At 41.2% G+C, this 13825-nt stretch overlaps 2 protein-coding genes across 26 annotated transcripts in view; one reads left to right on the top strand and one right to left on the bottom strand.

Annotated features, from left to right (window-relative positions):
• Nucleotides 1-156: 156 nt before the first annotated feature.
• On the bottom strand, nucleotides 157-4618 carry LOC129784993 (uncharacterized). The gene is made up of 2 exons (XM_055812177.1): nucleotides 4511-4618; nucleotides 157-822 (listed from the first exon to the last, which is right to left on the bottom strand). Exons 1-2 carry the CDS (start codon nucleotides 4616-4618, stop codon nucleotides 157-159), a joined length of 774 nt encoding a protein of 257 aa, XP_055668152.1.
• IFTAP (intraflagellar transport associated protein) overlaps nucleotides 198-13825 on the top strand; it is a 49137-nt gene continuing 35509 nt past the window's right edge. For 2 of the 25 annotated variants that reach the window (XM_055799343.1, XM_055799496.1), the window contains exons 1-5: nucleotides 198-346; nucleotides 844-962; nucleotides 2260-2309; nucleotides 9951-10041; nucleotides 13323-13514. In XM_055799343.1, the coding sequence (XP_055655318.1) occupies nucleotides 13412-13514 (103 nt within the window). In that variant the 5' untranslated portion in view covers nucleotides 198-346; nucleotides 844-962; nucleotides 2260-2309; nucleotides 9951-10041; nucleotides 13323-13411. Of the gene's footprint in view, nucleotides 347-843; nucleotides 963-2259; nucleotides 2310-9950; nucleotides 10042-10129; nucleotides 10212-11731; nucleotides 11799-12649; nucleotides 12792-13322; nucleotides 13515-13825 lie in introns of those variants that run through there. The other 23 variants (XM_055799375.1, XM_055799403.1, XM_055799393.1 and 20 more) reach the window with 23 other exon arrangements.

Genomic DNA, 13825 nt, shown 5'->3' on the forward strand with positions numbered 1-13825 from the left:
AGCGTTGTTTAGGAATACTTAAGACATTGTATTGAAGTTGCATTTCAGTTCGCACTTTGAGACCCCAAAAGAGACGCGCTTCTGCTACTCAAGACACGAATCAAGCAAGAGCTGTGTGTTCGGCGGGATTTTGTACCACCTACGGCCTGTTAGCGCCTAACACCCGTACGGCCCCGCGCTGCTGCGGGCCCGGCCGCTGCCATGGGAACGGCGGCCCCGGCGCCTGGTGGGACCGGTAGTTCGCGCTTGGCGCCTCGGCCCGGCCTGGCCTGGCCCGGCGCGGCGCCCGACCTCCCGGCCGTGGGGCCGCGGGGCGCAGGGGTTCGCGGGCACGGGCAGGCGGCGGGTGAGTGGGGCCGCAGGACCGGGGTCGCCGGCGGTCGGTCGGGGGGGGGTCGGGTGTCCCGGCGGCGGGATTCGGTGCCGGAGGTCCGAGGGCGGAGGGAGCAGCGGCGGGGATGACACAGAGCGGGCAGTTCCCTGCCGGTTTCTCGTCCCGGGGCTGCCGGGCTGGCCGGGCTGCAGCCGGCCGGTGCCGCAGGCCGCCTTAGCTGGCGGCGCGGGGTTTGCAGGGAAGGGCGGGGGTCGCACGGCCCCGGGCCCTGGGGTCAGCCGCGGGCGGGCCGGGCGCCTGCGCCCCCAGACGGTCCCGGGCCCGCCTGCCTGAGGGGCCCGGCTGCCCCCCGAGTGAGCGCCCCGGTTGTGGTAAGAGTGGGGGGTCCCCTCCCCTCCAGGCCCCTGAGCCCGGCCCCTGGCCGGGGAATTGCCGTCGTGTCGCCGAGTCGGTGAGCTGAAGTAAGTGCGTACATAGGCGAATGCAAACTCCAGTTGAACATTTTGCAGGTTTACAAAGAAAACATCAAGATTTGTTGGAGATGCGTAGGAGCAGCCGGTGCCAGCAGTATTTCTAACCGCGCAGGTATCATTGCAGTGGCAGAGGTGTAGAAGCTGTTAGTGCTGGGGTGAGTCTCGCACACTTGTGCCTGCTTGAGGTAGCTGTGTGGCTTGGGAGTCCAGCTGCCAGAGGTTTTCATACTGTGATCAAATTCTTCATCTCTGATGTTTGCTCATGCTTTCATGAGCAGGTTTCAAGGGGTATCTTTTGCTTTTTTCCCTGGTTTCTACAAAAATTTGAAAGCGTTGCTGTAGTCAGCCTGGATAGTAACACTGAGTGAGCTTTGGAGAGCACAGACACCAGAAAGGGAAACTGACTGGTTCATTGGCACTGTCCTTGGTGACAGCAGAGCTGTGCCTTTTAGTAAACATGCAAGTTCTCTGTCCCAGACTTTGCCAAATCCCCAAAATGTAAAGGTGTGAACTAGCTTTCAAATACAATATTTGAAAAAAACCCAAAACAAACAACCCCATAAACCCCAAACTTCTACATTTTAAAATATAATTCCCTGTTTTGAAATCTTTAGGATTCATATTTTCCTTGCTCCTGCTTTTCATTTTGCTCTAACAACAAATGCCAGACACACAGGGTTTCTTTTATAAAGAGGGATGGGTATCTTCTAGTCATGTGACATCAAAACCTGGGGGCTCTGGAACAGCATAGTGTACCTAATGAGAGTCACTGTAAAATTACGGGAATTGATGAGACTGACTATATCAAATTACCATCTTTGCATGTTCTCATGCACCACAGGAACTGTTATGCCTCACTCCTGTACTGTCTGTGCAGAAACTGGTATGCAAACTGCTGTGCTAAAATGCACATCTGTCATTAAATGCTTTCAAAGGTAGGTAAGCTTGGTCAGATATGCTTAGGCCAGAGCACACAGACAGAGGAGGCATAACCACTACTGACTCTGTTAAAAAAATAATCTGTGGAATAGCTGTCATGTCTTTTTGCATGTTGTGGAATCACCCAAAGATCATGATCGGGTTCTATTCACTGTGTAGCCAGTCCTTATCCCTCTGCCCTGAAGGTGCTGGTGGTTTTGCACATTTGGATTCCTTTTTGGAAGTCCTGGGGTGCAGGTGAAGTTCAGTTATGAGTTAATTAAATTATAGAGAACCCCATTCTGAGCATGTCAGTATACGTAGCAGGTTTTGTTCGTATTATTTGCATGAAGAAAAAATTGCCGAGTTATTTACCTTCAGGCGATAGGCTAAACAGAAATCTCTGCTGCTTGTTTCTTACAGCCATTCAAAAATGGTGGTGTTAGAGGAGTTTGTACTAAGTTGAGTTTACTGTGTTAGATTTCCTTTGTCTCTTTCATATTGTGTCGCTACTTAGCTTCTTGGTTTTCATAGGGTCTTCAGAAAAGTATGTCTTCCATACTGAAGATGCCACGAGCACATCTGTAAGTATTCTGTATTTTGTAACAATAGTGTTCTACATTTGTCTGCTGGTTTGCATTTTAAGTCTAACGAGAGTATTAAAAATGGGAAGGAATTTAGTTGAAATGCTGGCATTCAATTTTTATTCTTACATATACTTCAGGCGCCTCCAAATGTGACAATTACTGTTGTCCACAATCTCACAAACTATTTCCCAAATATTGAGCAGTACTCAGTTCTGAAGAGTATACTATCTGCAGAGACTGTTGCAGATATAGAGTGGAGAAAAGATATAGAGTGGATGAAAATTATTAAAAGTGAGATTGATAAACACACAGAATTTACTGGTTATACAAACATACTTAAACACACTTCCTCTGTGTCATTCCTTAATATTTATTGAACTTTATGTAAGCAAGCAGTTCAGTAAGTAACGGAGGGAATATTTATCCTAGATTCTCTGGCAGAAGTAGCTCCTGAGGCACTTGCTGGAATTGCTTTTTCTTTCCAGGTTGTTCATGCTAATTATGGTGTGTTAATAGAGTGTGGTTGATCTTTGGCTATACTGGCCTCCACCTCTAACCTTCCAACACCACTGATTCCTTTGGGTCAATGCTCATCTGTCCCTGAGCAGCTTCAGGGATCCCAAAAGGTAGCAATCTAACTTTATAACCAAAAATTTTAAGTTTTTTTTGCGGCTTTATGCTCAAAACCACGTCACTGTGGAGCTGGATTAGCATCAGTGTTAGTGCGGTGGGAAAGAGACAAATGCCTTTGTTGTGGGACAGCACAAGATAGAGGGGAAAAGACAGTACGAGAAGTGAAGATGGTTAAATAGAGAAGGGTGGAGTTACACAAACAATTACCAGTTATGGTGACTTGAGTCATACTTCATCATATTTAGCATTTTTTAAAAGATGAAGCTCCAAGGATTATACAAATAAGTGAATCTCAGCATTACTTTTATAACCCCTGTATTTGAGGAGCGAACTGGACAGATCTGACAAGCTAAACTAACAGAAAGAAGAAAACAAATATTTTCCCCTATTTTATTTTAAAATCAAACATTATTTTTAACTGGTTTTTTTTCCCCCAGTTATTAGTTGTATGTCAACAAGAGATTACAAGGAATTCAGATATAGATAGGTTCGTTGGGAGATGTATTTACAGAAGGATCATAAATGAAGAGAGAAGGTGCTTTCTAAAAGCACTAGCTAATGTAGTTTGAAATGTGCTTAGTATGGAAATAGATGGACATAGTTACAACTTGTATGTGGGGTATTATTTCAGAAACTATATAAAGTATATATATATATATATATATATGAGAAGTATAGGATGAATGTGTTTTAGAAACAAGGGGTAGGATTCAGGTGCCTAAACATCAAGTGGCATTTCACATGCCTTTGGATGTTGCTCTTCTCTTCTAGCTTCTGCATGGAAAGTGGCAAGTCTCCCATAGGTCCTTTGTCCTCATAGATCTAGGGTTTATACAATGTCACTAGATCACTGTGTTTAGGCAGTGAGTCACTCACAAACACTGTTTACTACTTACTGTTCTCTTTGACCCTATGTAGTAATTGTTCACCTGTGTGCAGTGCCTCTTACTCAAATAGGCAACAAAAACATTTTAAACAGGAGAACAATGAATAATCAGTACTGTTGTTTAGCATGACGTTTCATATTAATATTTGTCAACATTAAAAAATACCATATTAATAATAATTTCACAGTAATTTGAATGCTACCAAATAATGAATTATTTGATCTTATGAACTGTAGCAAACCCCAAGCACCTTTCATTTACACAAAGGTAAGGTATTTGAACAGCATTAATTGGACACTGAGAGAATGGATTGCAGGATAGCATGGAGTCTTAGTTGGTAAGTGCTCATTCCTGACCATTAAATTCTGTCATTAGTTTGCAGCTACTTTTAACTTGGCATGAATACAGATATGCATGGTAGAATTAAATTTATTTTGCAATATTGTATATAGATTTTTTTCTCCGCCTGATCTGCAGAGTCTCCCTTTGCAAAATGAAAAAGCAGAACCCTGAAAAGCAAGTGCTGTTCCCAAATTCTTCACAATCAAGGTCATATCCAGACACCCACAGAGCTTTGAAGTCCTCTATAAACAGGCTTAAGGAAGGAAATTTTATATAATATTGCTCAAAACATTTGTTAAGTGTTTTGCTTTGGGCAAAACAATAAGTTAGACATACCTGGCTGATAGAGGGTTTTTGTGTCTTCCGAAATCTTTCTATGTAATTGGGATTCGAATGTGAGCACTTTGAGGAATCTTCTCTGACAGCACTGGGGGCTTGTGGCATGGAGAGACAGCCTGATGGAGGGGAATCTATCTGCGTAATTTGCAGATGTGCTTCTGAGTCTACTGTGGCTAACCGGCTGTGAAATGTTGTTTCCCCCCCTACCCCCAGCCTTAGATGGCACAACAAGAAACCTGCCAGTCTCCAGAAGCTTTAACTCTTTGTAGTAGAACCAGACCAGAGTGACAGTAGATTCCTGTTAGTTTGATTGTAAATGTAGAACATGCTCCTTTATTTTTTTTACACTGCTAAACCTGCCAACCTCATGAACATTTTTTGGAATTTTTCAGTGCTATTGTAACAGAAAAATGTCATCTAAAGTAATTTTAATAGCTAGTAAAAGGAAACAGCTACTGCTGATTGGTGTACTACTGCTTTTCCCAGGAATGCTCTGCTGCAAGTAGGTAGTGACATTGAAACAGAGCAAAGGAAATGACAAATGTGTGCAACCCAGTGAGTGAGGGCTGACTAAAAGTCCAATTCAGAGTCCACTGAAGTAATTAGGAATGTCTTTTTTTCTACTTCACTGGCCCTCTGATCAGACCTTAAAAGACTAATAAAACTTTGCACCCTTTTGTGGCATTTTTCATCAGTTTCACAGTGCTTTTCTCCAACAAAAAAATAATTAGACTCTGGGAAGTCCTATGGGAACATATCCTTTCAACTGCTAGCAGTGCTAGGGCACAGAGGATGAGCCACTTGCATAACATAGCACAGCAAATAAACATAAGAACCTGGGAAACAGTTCACTCTTTGTGGCTCCCTGCTTTTGTTTTGCTGGCCCTACCTTCACTCGCTCCTGAGTTACAATACCTGCAGCGCAGTATTTCAGAAATAGCTCGTCTCCCATTTGGAACTGCTGTGAGAATAGAAAGAGCCTGAAATGGAATTTGATCAGTACAGCAAAGCAAACATACCAAATGTTTGCAAAAACTGTCTTGAGACTTTGAGTAGCTGTAATGCAGATAGGATGTGGTGATGTTTCTCATCTGAAGTACAGCAGCTCTAAGGCACTGGGCCCAGTAGTGTCTATATGGCATATTCTCAGCTGAAACGAAGGTAAAAGTAGACTCTGCTACAGAGTTCAATGCTGAAGAACTGATCTTATCCCAAATGTAAGGGCATTCAGATCACATTTATTTCTATTTTCGGTAGCGTCTAGATACTTGACAGCTTCTTACCCAAGTGCTTGACACAGTCTGACCCTTGTTTGGTTCTGTGATCAAAGATCTACAAAAGCTTAAGAGAAAAATCCAGCCCCCTCCCCGGATCTGTCTCATTTAATATTTTATATTCATTTTATTCTCCTTCTGCCACGTGACATGCCTTATTTTTAGAAATTAGTTTCCCAATTATTGTGGCTGAGAAGATGGAAAAATTAAAGTTTGTTGACAACAACACGTCAGTGTTGGATGAAGACATGGTCTGTCCAAGCTGGTCTTCTGTAACTGTCAGTGACAAACTGCTTTGGAGGAACTGCAGGAAGTAGCTTCACAATAATGTGTCTACAGGGCAGGAAAATAATGTTCATAACTGTCCGGGTCATAGCAAGAACATCTAGGATTTGCATCCTGAATTTATTTGGCAGAGAACCCATGCAAAAATGAATAAATGGACTTTACCTTTGTAATTGCTATTCTAATAATATTGACATAGGTAGTATGTTTTCAGCAGATTGCTCACTGTTACGGAAATGTTTTGTTTCACTTGATTTTTTTCTTTTGCAATAAATTACTTAAAATAATATGTGGTTTATATCTTCTTAATCCCAAATCATTCCAAATGGCATTGAGAAATTTCAGGCTTTTCAGCATATTTTCTGCCAGTAAAACACAATCATCTCTGAGCTGGTATGTAGCTGTCTCCTTGTGGGTTGCAGTGATGAACTCCAGCTCAGCAGGGAGAGGGAGGGCCACCTTACTCGTTTGTGTAGGGTTAGCCAGCCAGAATGCAAATATCCTGGATGTTTAGCCAGGACTCACAGGCTGAAACCTATGGAAAAAATGGCACAGGGAGTCTAGCATTCTACAGTCTTCAATTTTCTGTCTCATCTAAAACCATCAGTAAACAGTATTTAATGTGAGGGACAGGGCTTTATTTGGAGGCTTCATCTAAAATAGCTGATTGAATCCAGGTGTGCTTTGACTGTCGAATCTAGGATGATCACATTCCAGCGAACAGTAGCTACCGAGTTTTGGAGGGGTGCTTGGTGCACAGGGAATGTTACCTTTGTTGTAGGCCTCCAGGTGGTCTTTAAAGGGAGCAGTGCTCTTGAAGGCATTAGAAATTCATTAAAAAACCCTTCTGATCATGTACGAGACTGACATAATAGCACTGAAATCAAACAGGATCAATGTGCTTGCTTGCAATTAAAGCCCTTAGATATGTCCTTTAAAAGCTCACAGGTGCTGGGCATGAGAGGCATGTGTTTTTGACCATCCTGAAGGTCGCCTCTGAGGCTTAGTATTATGCAAGCAGATGCAGTTCCCATCCACACAAATTGCTGATGCATTAAGTGTGTGCCCTTAAGAACTCCTGCTGAAGGCAGTGGCAAACATCCAGCTGATTTAAACAGGATTAGCTGTTGCAGATCACACTGAATTGAGAGATGCTGCAAGGAACCTCATCTCAAAGTTTGCGTCCTTTGTAATTGAAGCTTTTTCTTTTAGTTTGTTCCTATAGTTCAGTTGACCTGCACCTGCTTGTGGCCAGAGCTTGCTGCTGTCGGGTTTACTCCAGGAACGTTGCTTCCCTGCAGGTGATAGGTAGCGGGGAGGAGGAGGGAGAAAAGTAGGGCAGGACAGTAGAGCAGGGAGGGCTTTCTTTTGCAACTGTAGCTTTACAGATACCTAGACAAGAAGGAAACAGTTGACTGCCTGTAGCCTTCCTGTGCTGCCCCACCAAAAACATTTTATGTCTTTCTCTGGTAGGAGTTCCTGGAATCACTCCTTTCACTTGGTCCACTTTCAAAGTGCCGTCCTGGGATGTTGGTTAATGGATAGTGACCACAGTCCATAGCTAACAGGCATTTATTGAGGACAGGCTTGAGTTCCAGCTGTGCATGCTGCTTTGCACCATGGGGGCTGATGATCTGCACCCCTCTACCGGTAGTGCGGGTATGACTTCCTTGGTAACATCTGCTTTTCTAGTGTGGAGGAAGCACAGCTTTCTGGGCCACTTGTGACTGGTGTTTCTGGTGAGGCTGTGCTTTCATGGTTGCATTAACAGCTATGACAGGCTGCCAGAAGGGGCAATCCTGCATGCTTCCCTTGCTCCCACTGCACGTTCCCCCTGTCCGGTTGTGCAGGCACTCATGATTTAATGCCTGTAAGGCAGATCAGAAAACATGTATTTAAACAGAAAATAGGTATTTGCTGACTTTATTTTCTGGTTTTATATCAGTATTTTATTTTGTCTGGCCAAGAGATAGGCTGGAAAGAAAAGCAAAGGGGTGAAGAGGGAGAGTGGGGGTTGGTGGCATTTTTGGAAGCAGCCAGCATTTAGGCTTAAATTGATTCTGACTGTAGTCATCTGATACAGGCTTATTCCTTTTGCAAAGGTGTTACCTCATTCTTTATTGCTGTAATAATACTGTAGCAAATCCATACTCCTCTAGAGTCTCCTTGAGTCTGTAAATGGTAGTAAGCAAGGAGTGGAAATCAAGATACTTTTCCTCCAAAAGTACTAATCCCTGCTCTTCAGATTGAGTTTACTTTAGTTGCTAACAATACAGGATCTAGGTTACTCATTTTGTGTGTAATTAAATCAGCTTCCTTTAGCAAGCTTTACACAAACATATCTATTACATGGTGTGACTTCTACAGTACTGGTGTCTAGAGGGCAGATTGGGATGTTACCTTTTTTTTGTAAGAGACAGCATGTGTTACATAGCTCCTGGAACAGGTTTGAGAGGAGTCTCTAATGTCCTGAATCACAGTGTGCTTTCGCATTGTCCTTAGGAGGCAGGAAACAGCTTTGGTTCCGTACTTGATCCCTTGACAGCTTACCACACAATTCAGACTTGCATATATGCCTGTAGTATTGCCTAACTACATGAGTGGTCAACACACAGAGAGAATTTCTGTATTGCCTTTACCAGCACACCCCATTGCTAGTGACAGCTTTTATGCTGCCGAACTAGCCAGGCCAAGAGAGTCCCCAGAATCAAGGTCTTTAGTGCAGACTGACATGTAAAACCTTTATTGATGCTCAAGTTCAGTATTGTGGGTTGTTAAGAGAGTAGCATTGCTTTTATGAGAAGGTAGTTAGATCTGAAGTATCAAAGATTCCTTTGAAAAAAGTTAGTTGTCACAGGTGCAGTTACTGTGCTTGTTCTATAGGGAAAAAAGATCAGGCATTGTCCAGTGGTAACAGAGTATAAGATGTAAAAATAATGTATTTGTGTTGTGATTTTAGCAGACATAGGTTATAAAATCTCTCAAACAGGTGTAATAGTGATGTTTACCATTAACCTATGAGTGATCTATAAATAAAAATTTCTGATTATCCTTTTTTTTTTCATTAAGAATGACTTTTGGGAGAGCAAAGTGGTGTGGTGTGGAAAAGTCATGGTGTGGAAACCTGACTTTAACTTATGCCAGAAATGCTAGTGAAGTTGTTTTTTTTTTTTTTCCCCAGAAAAAATTGTGTAAAGTTTTTGTGAGTTTGTAGTGGGTGAACTTATTGCTCTTTCCATTTAAAAATTCAGAATCTTGATTTTTTTTCATTGTCTGTATTATATTTAGAAGAAACTTAATAAAGCACTCAAAAATGCAGCATAAAACAGGAAGCCTATATTCTACCACATTTTTTATTGTTTAGTAGAACTAATAACTGCATAATTGAAATCATGCTAATACTCACTCGACCTGCCTCTGTGATTGAATGCAGAGATTTCTGGTTTGACTTAAACAGCTGGGAAGAAGACTGCATTTTGAGAAATAAAATTGATTTTGCACAATGATCAGCAAGACTTAATGAATGATTGCCTCAAGAAACCTCATTACACTAATTTGGATGGATAAGCAGGAGTGAAATGCCAAAAGAAGAAACTGTAGTTGCTGCTTGGATGCATCACTTTCTCATTTTTGACTCTAAAACTATCCAGAGCCAGTGTGGGGAAAGGATCAGATATTCTTGACTTACTTTCCTTGAAACCTCCAAGTTAGTTTGATGCCTTTTGGGAAAAAGAAGATAAGTTTTTTATTTCAGTAGTAGTTACCCACTAGCAGAACAATGCAGTCATTTCATTTGTAGATGTGTGATTGTAGCCAGTTCATAAATTTTGGGTGATTCCAATCCATTATTGTACATTATTTTTTCTTTTTCATGGCAGTTCAGAGGAGTCATTGCCTTGAGGCTGTGAATTGGATGATTGCTGAAGCCTTTCACCTATGTAGAATCTACTGGTTAGCTCCTTAGCAAAGGTGAGATTCTTCTGGTCAGCCTGTTTTCAGCTGTTCACATCACAAAATTTCTCTGCAGCTGATGCAGTATGGTGTTCATTTACAATAGACTTATGAATAAAGTAGGTGGGAAGCAGCAGAAAACCAAAGTGGAATGAAAATGAAAAATACAAAAACCTTGACAGGTTGAGGTAAGTTTCTGAACACCTCTATTGTACCATTGACCATAACCATATATGTTCAGTTTCAGGTGTAGTAGGTGTTATCCAGATACCATCCTCTGTGCTTGCTTTCATTTGGGGTGATGCAATAGCATCCTGCAGCTCTTCAAAATAATTGAAAACAGGGAGTGACAGGTAGTTCTAGCTGCCAGTCTCTCCTCTCTATTTTTTGAGTGAATGGCTGTTCTTCTGACAGAACCTAGGCTTTTATTAGGACCTAGCTGTTTTTTCCTCTCCACGAGGAGATGATTCTGTAGACGTAAGTAACAGCTGTGTAAGGGAAGATTAGGTCTGTGTTGAACTGTCACCTCTGTAGTCCAGTTAGCATTTTATTTCTTGCTTTAGATTTTTGAAGCAAAACTGTGAAGTTCTTAGAAAGAGCAGTGGAGGATGGATGCCAAAATGGCAAATAGGGTTTTCTCCCCTCTCTTCCAATTTTGGATTTATTAAAATATGAATAATTTAGTGAACTCACGTTTCAAAATATATTCTTTGGTTTTCCATTGAGAAGAAATAATAAGGAAATGTAGCATATGAATTACAATTTATTATATTTTCTTAACCCAAGATGAATACCTTTGACATAGTTAGTAGGAGATCTCCTATACTAATGCCTGTAATAACTATATTTGCTATGGGAGAGTACTCTGGATTTACTGCTTTGACTTGGGTAAAAATTGGATCCATTTTCTGGTGAAAAAAAAGCCGTTAGTCTTGAGAAAGTAGTCTTTTCCCATGCTTGGAATATCCAGGGAATTTTCTATGCTATATATTTTAAAAATAATACTTCAGTGTTTTGGTGATGTTTCTCCCAATGCATACATATTGAAGTGGATGCTCGATTAAAATACATAGGCTTACTGAAATATATGTTTAAAACTCTTAGGGATAAATTCCTAATCTCTGTATGTCAGGAGATTTCTGGTATTAAATGTTAGATTATATCCTAACAGCATCCAGTGCTTGCTTTTTCATGAGGCTGATGTTCAGGATTTTGCAATCATTATTTGGCTAAAACTTGGTCAGGCTGAAGTCAGCACTACATTTCCCAGCTAACTATAATGAGTCAAAACCTGGCATCGATCCAAAGCCTTGTTGCGCTGTTGCTTCTCTACAGTTTAGGATGTTAAAATCTGACGTGAAGTTTTCCAAGTTCTGTAGGAAGTAGAGGCTGTGCAGCAGAGTAGAAATGAGCTAAAGTGTTTTAGTAAGGCTTGGTCTGGATGCTTAATCTGCAGCTGATGACTTGGTAGCTGTAGAATATTCACTTAGAAAGCTGCCATTCAGCTTGGTTAGGGATACAACTATTCTCCCAAATTGTTTATTAATTTTCTAGCTTCCTAGAGCATTTTAGAGTAAAGGAATCTAAGCTTTACTGCCAGCCCTTCTCTGATTTGTTTGTAAGTCATTTAAACTCTTGGTGACTCAGTTTTTTGATCTGTTACTTGGAATAATATTTGTTTGCTCTTCTTCATGGGACTATTGTGAAGTTTATTTCATTAGTGTTTATAAAGGACTTGGAGATCCTTGACGCCAGATGCCAAAGAAAAACAAAAGGTAGTTATTACCATTTTCTTGACTAAATATATGCATTTTTTTCTTTGACTCTAGCCTTAAAAATCACTGCAGTCTTTCATAGAATGAAATTTACCTCAATTAATGGCTGTAATAACTGAACAGTAATGATGAGTAGAAAGCATTGCTTCCCTCTGAAACCACTGTAATTTGCATAAGCCACTCTGAGAGTCTGGTAAATTATATTTTGCTTGGCCAGTCCACAGGGAGATTAATACTGTTTTGTTTTTCGTAAAACATCAGAAAACTTAAAACTTTAGGTCATGTGGGTGTGCATGTGGTTTTATATCTTCAGAACATTAGTCTTATTTACAAGCTGGTAATCCAACAAAATTAGAGTTTTACATTAGAAATCATGCTTTATTTTCCTGCTGGGCTCTGAACAATTTTTGTTCGATCTTATTTAACTTTAAAATCAGGTTGCCAGCCTTTGCTTAGTGTAATTGATTTGAAGTTTTGCTGAAGAATTAAGCTTTCATTCCCAAAAGCCGTTTCTTCATGCTGTGGTAAATCAAGAGAAGCAGCACAGGAACACATGAAAATCAAGCACTTAGTGTATAAGGCATTCTTGCATCTTTATCACATTTATGTATGTAAACTGATCATTTACACTTTTTAGTTAAGTTGCCACTGTGTGAGACAATGTGTCAGTTATGTGTGTCCACACTCTCAGGGGTGTTTTTCTGCTTCTAGTAGTCTGGTCCTATGTATATTAAAAATCAGTAACATTATTAACTATTTAGCATCACACAGCTGTTAAAATGCCATTTACACAGCTTTTATAAGTGAGAGGCAAAGTTAAGTTCAGCATACTTCACTGAGAGATTTTTCAGGGCCATTACTTCCCTCAGAGTCTGGTGAAGTGATGAAGATGGGCTGGAAGGGTATTGCTGTGTGACTGAAGAGTGGAGATTTCAAGTCCAGAAAAGCCTCTGTTGGGTTCCTTCAGCTCTCAGCACTCGCCCTTCTCAAGGTGTGGTTCTCGTCTTCCTATGTAGCTGCCCAGTTTCATCATACCTTCCCCATCCTGTGTGTTGTCTCAGCATACACACAGACGTCATCATGATTTAAACATGCTGTCCAAAATCTGGGTTTAGTGGATTTGATGGTACAGTGAGCAGTGTACCTGCAGAATGATGGATTCAGTCCGAATTTTGAATGTACAGGTGTCCCAGATGTTAAATCCAATACGCTAGTGAGTGGTGTCACTTTCTGAAAAGAAGGCAGGGGTTGTAAGACTGAACAACTTAAAATGAGGGGGAATGAACACCAGCAAGAGAGTTGGACACTTCTGTGGCCCATATTACCTGAGGACATAAATTTCAGGCATAGATGATCACAGTCTCTCCATTTGCACTTAAGATTACTATGTCCACTTGAATTTTGGGGGAATTGTTGTCAGAAGTCCCACTGACAAGATCAGAATTTCACAAGGAGGGAAGAAAAATTTGATGTTCCGGTGTTAATCTATGTGAATTAGTGACTCCTCAGTTAATTTTTCTACAGTTTTCTACCTGCAGATACATGCGGCTCATTCTATTGCAGAAGCAGCCTACTAAAGCAGATACACCTGTTCGACTGTCAAGGTGTGGATCATGGGAGAACAACTGTTAAACAACAGCATCCTTGATCAATTTATTAATAGCCATGAGCAGTCGTATGAAGAATTTCTAAATACATTTACTTATCTTTTGAAAGGTACGTAACTTCCCACATCTCTCATTAGAAATTGCAGCCAGAAGGGAAGGTAAAAAGAGAAGCAGTAGTATTTAGTGTCGTTCTGCTACTCACTTGCTTTTTAACCTTAGGCAAATCATTCTGATGCTTTTGTTTCTCCTATCAGCAGTGGGATCCCTAAGGACAACTTTCCTTATCTTGCTCCACAGACTGCTAAGGTTGTTCTCTACAGGTGGTTAACCACTTTGTGCTCGCTTTAGGGAGGTGAGGGAGCGTGCACTATTTGGAAGGGTAGGCTTTTCCTAAGTATGGCCTGCATTGTTTTGCTGAAG

This window comes from Falco peregrinus, chromosome 1, assembly GCF_023634155.1.
Source record: "Falco peregrinus isolate bFalPer1 chromosome 1, bFalPer1.pri, whole genome shotgun sequence".
Taxonomy (NCBI): Eukaryota; Metazoa; Chordata; class Aves; order Falconiformes; family Falconidae; genus Falco; species Falco peregrinus.

Coding starts and splice junctions, on each gene's coding strand:
- LOC129784993 (XM_055812177.1), bottom strand. CDS start 4,618: ATGCCACAAGCCCCCAGTGCTGTCAGAGAAGATTCCTCAAAGTGCTCA. Junction 823..4,510: donor AAAAACCCTCTATCAGCCAG/GTATGTCTAACT, acceptor GTTCAACTGGAG/TTTGCATTCGCCTATGTACG.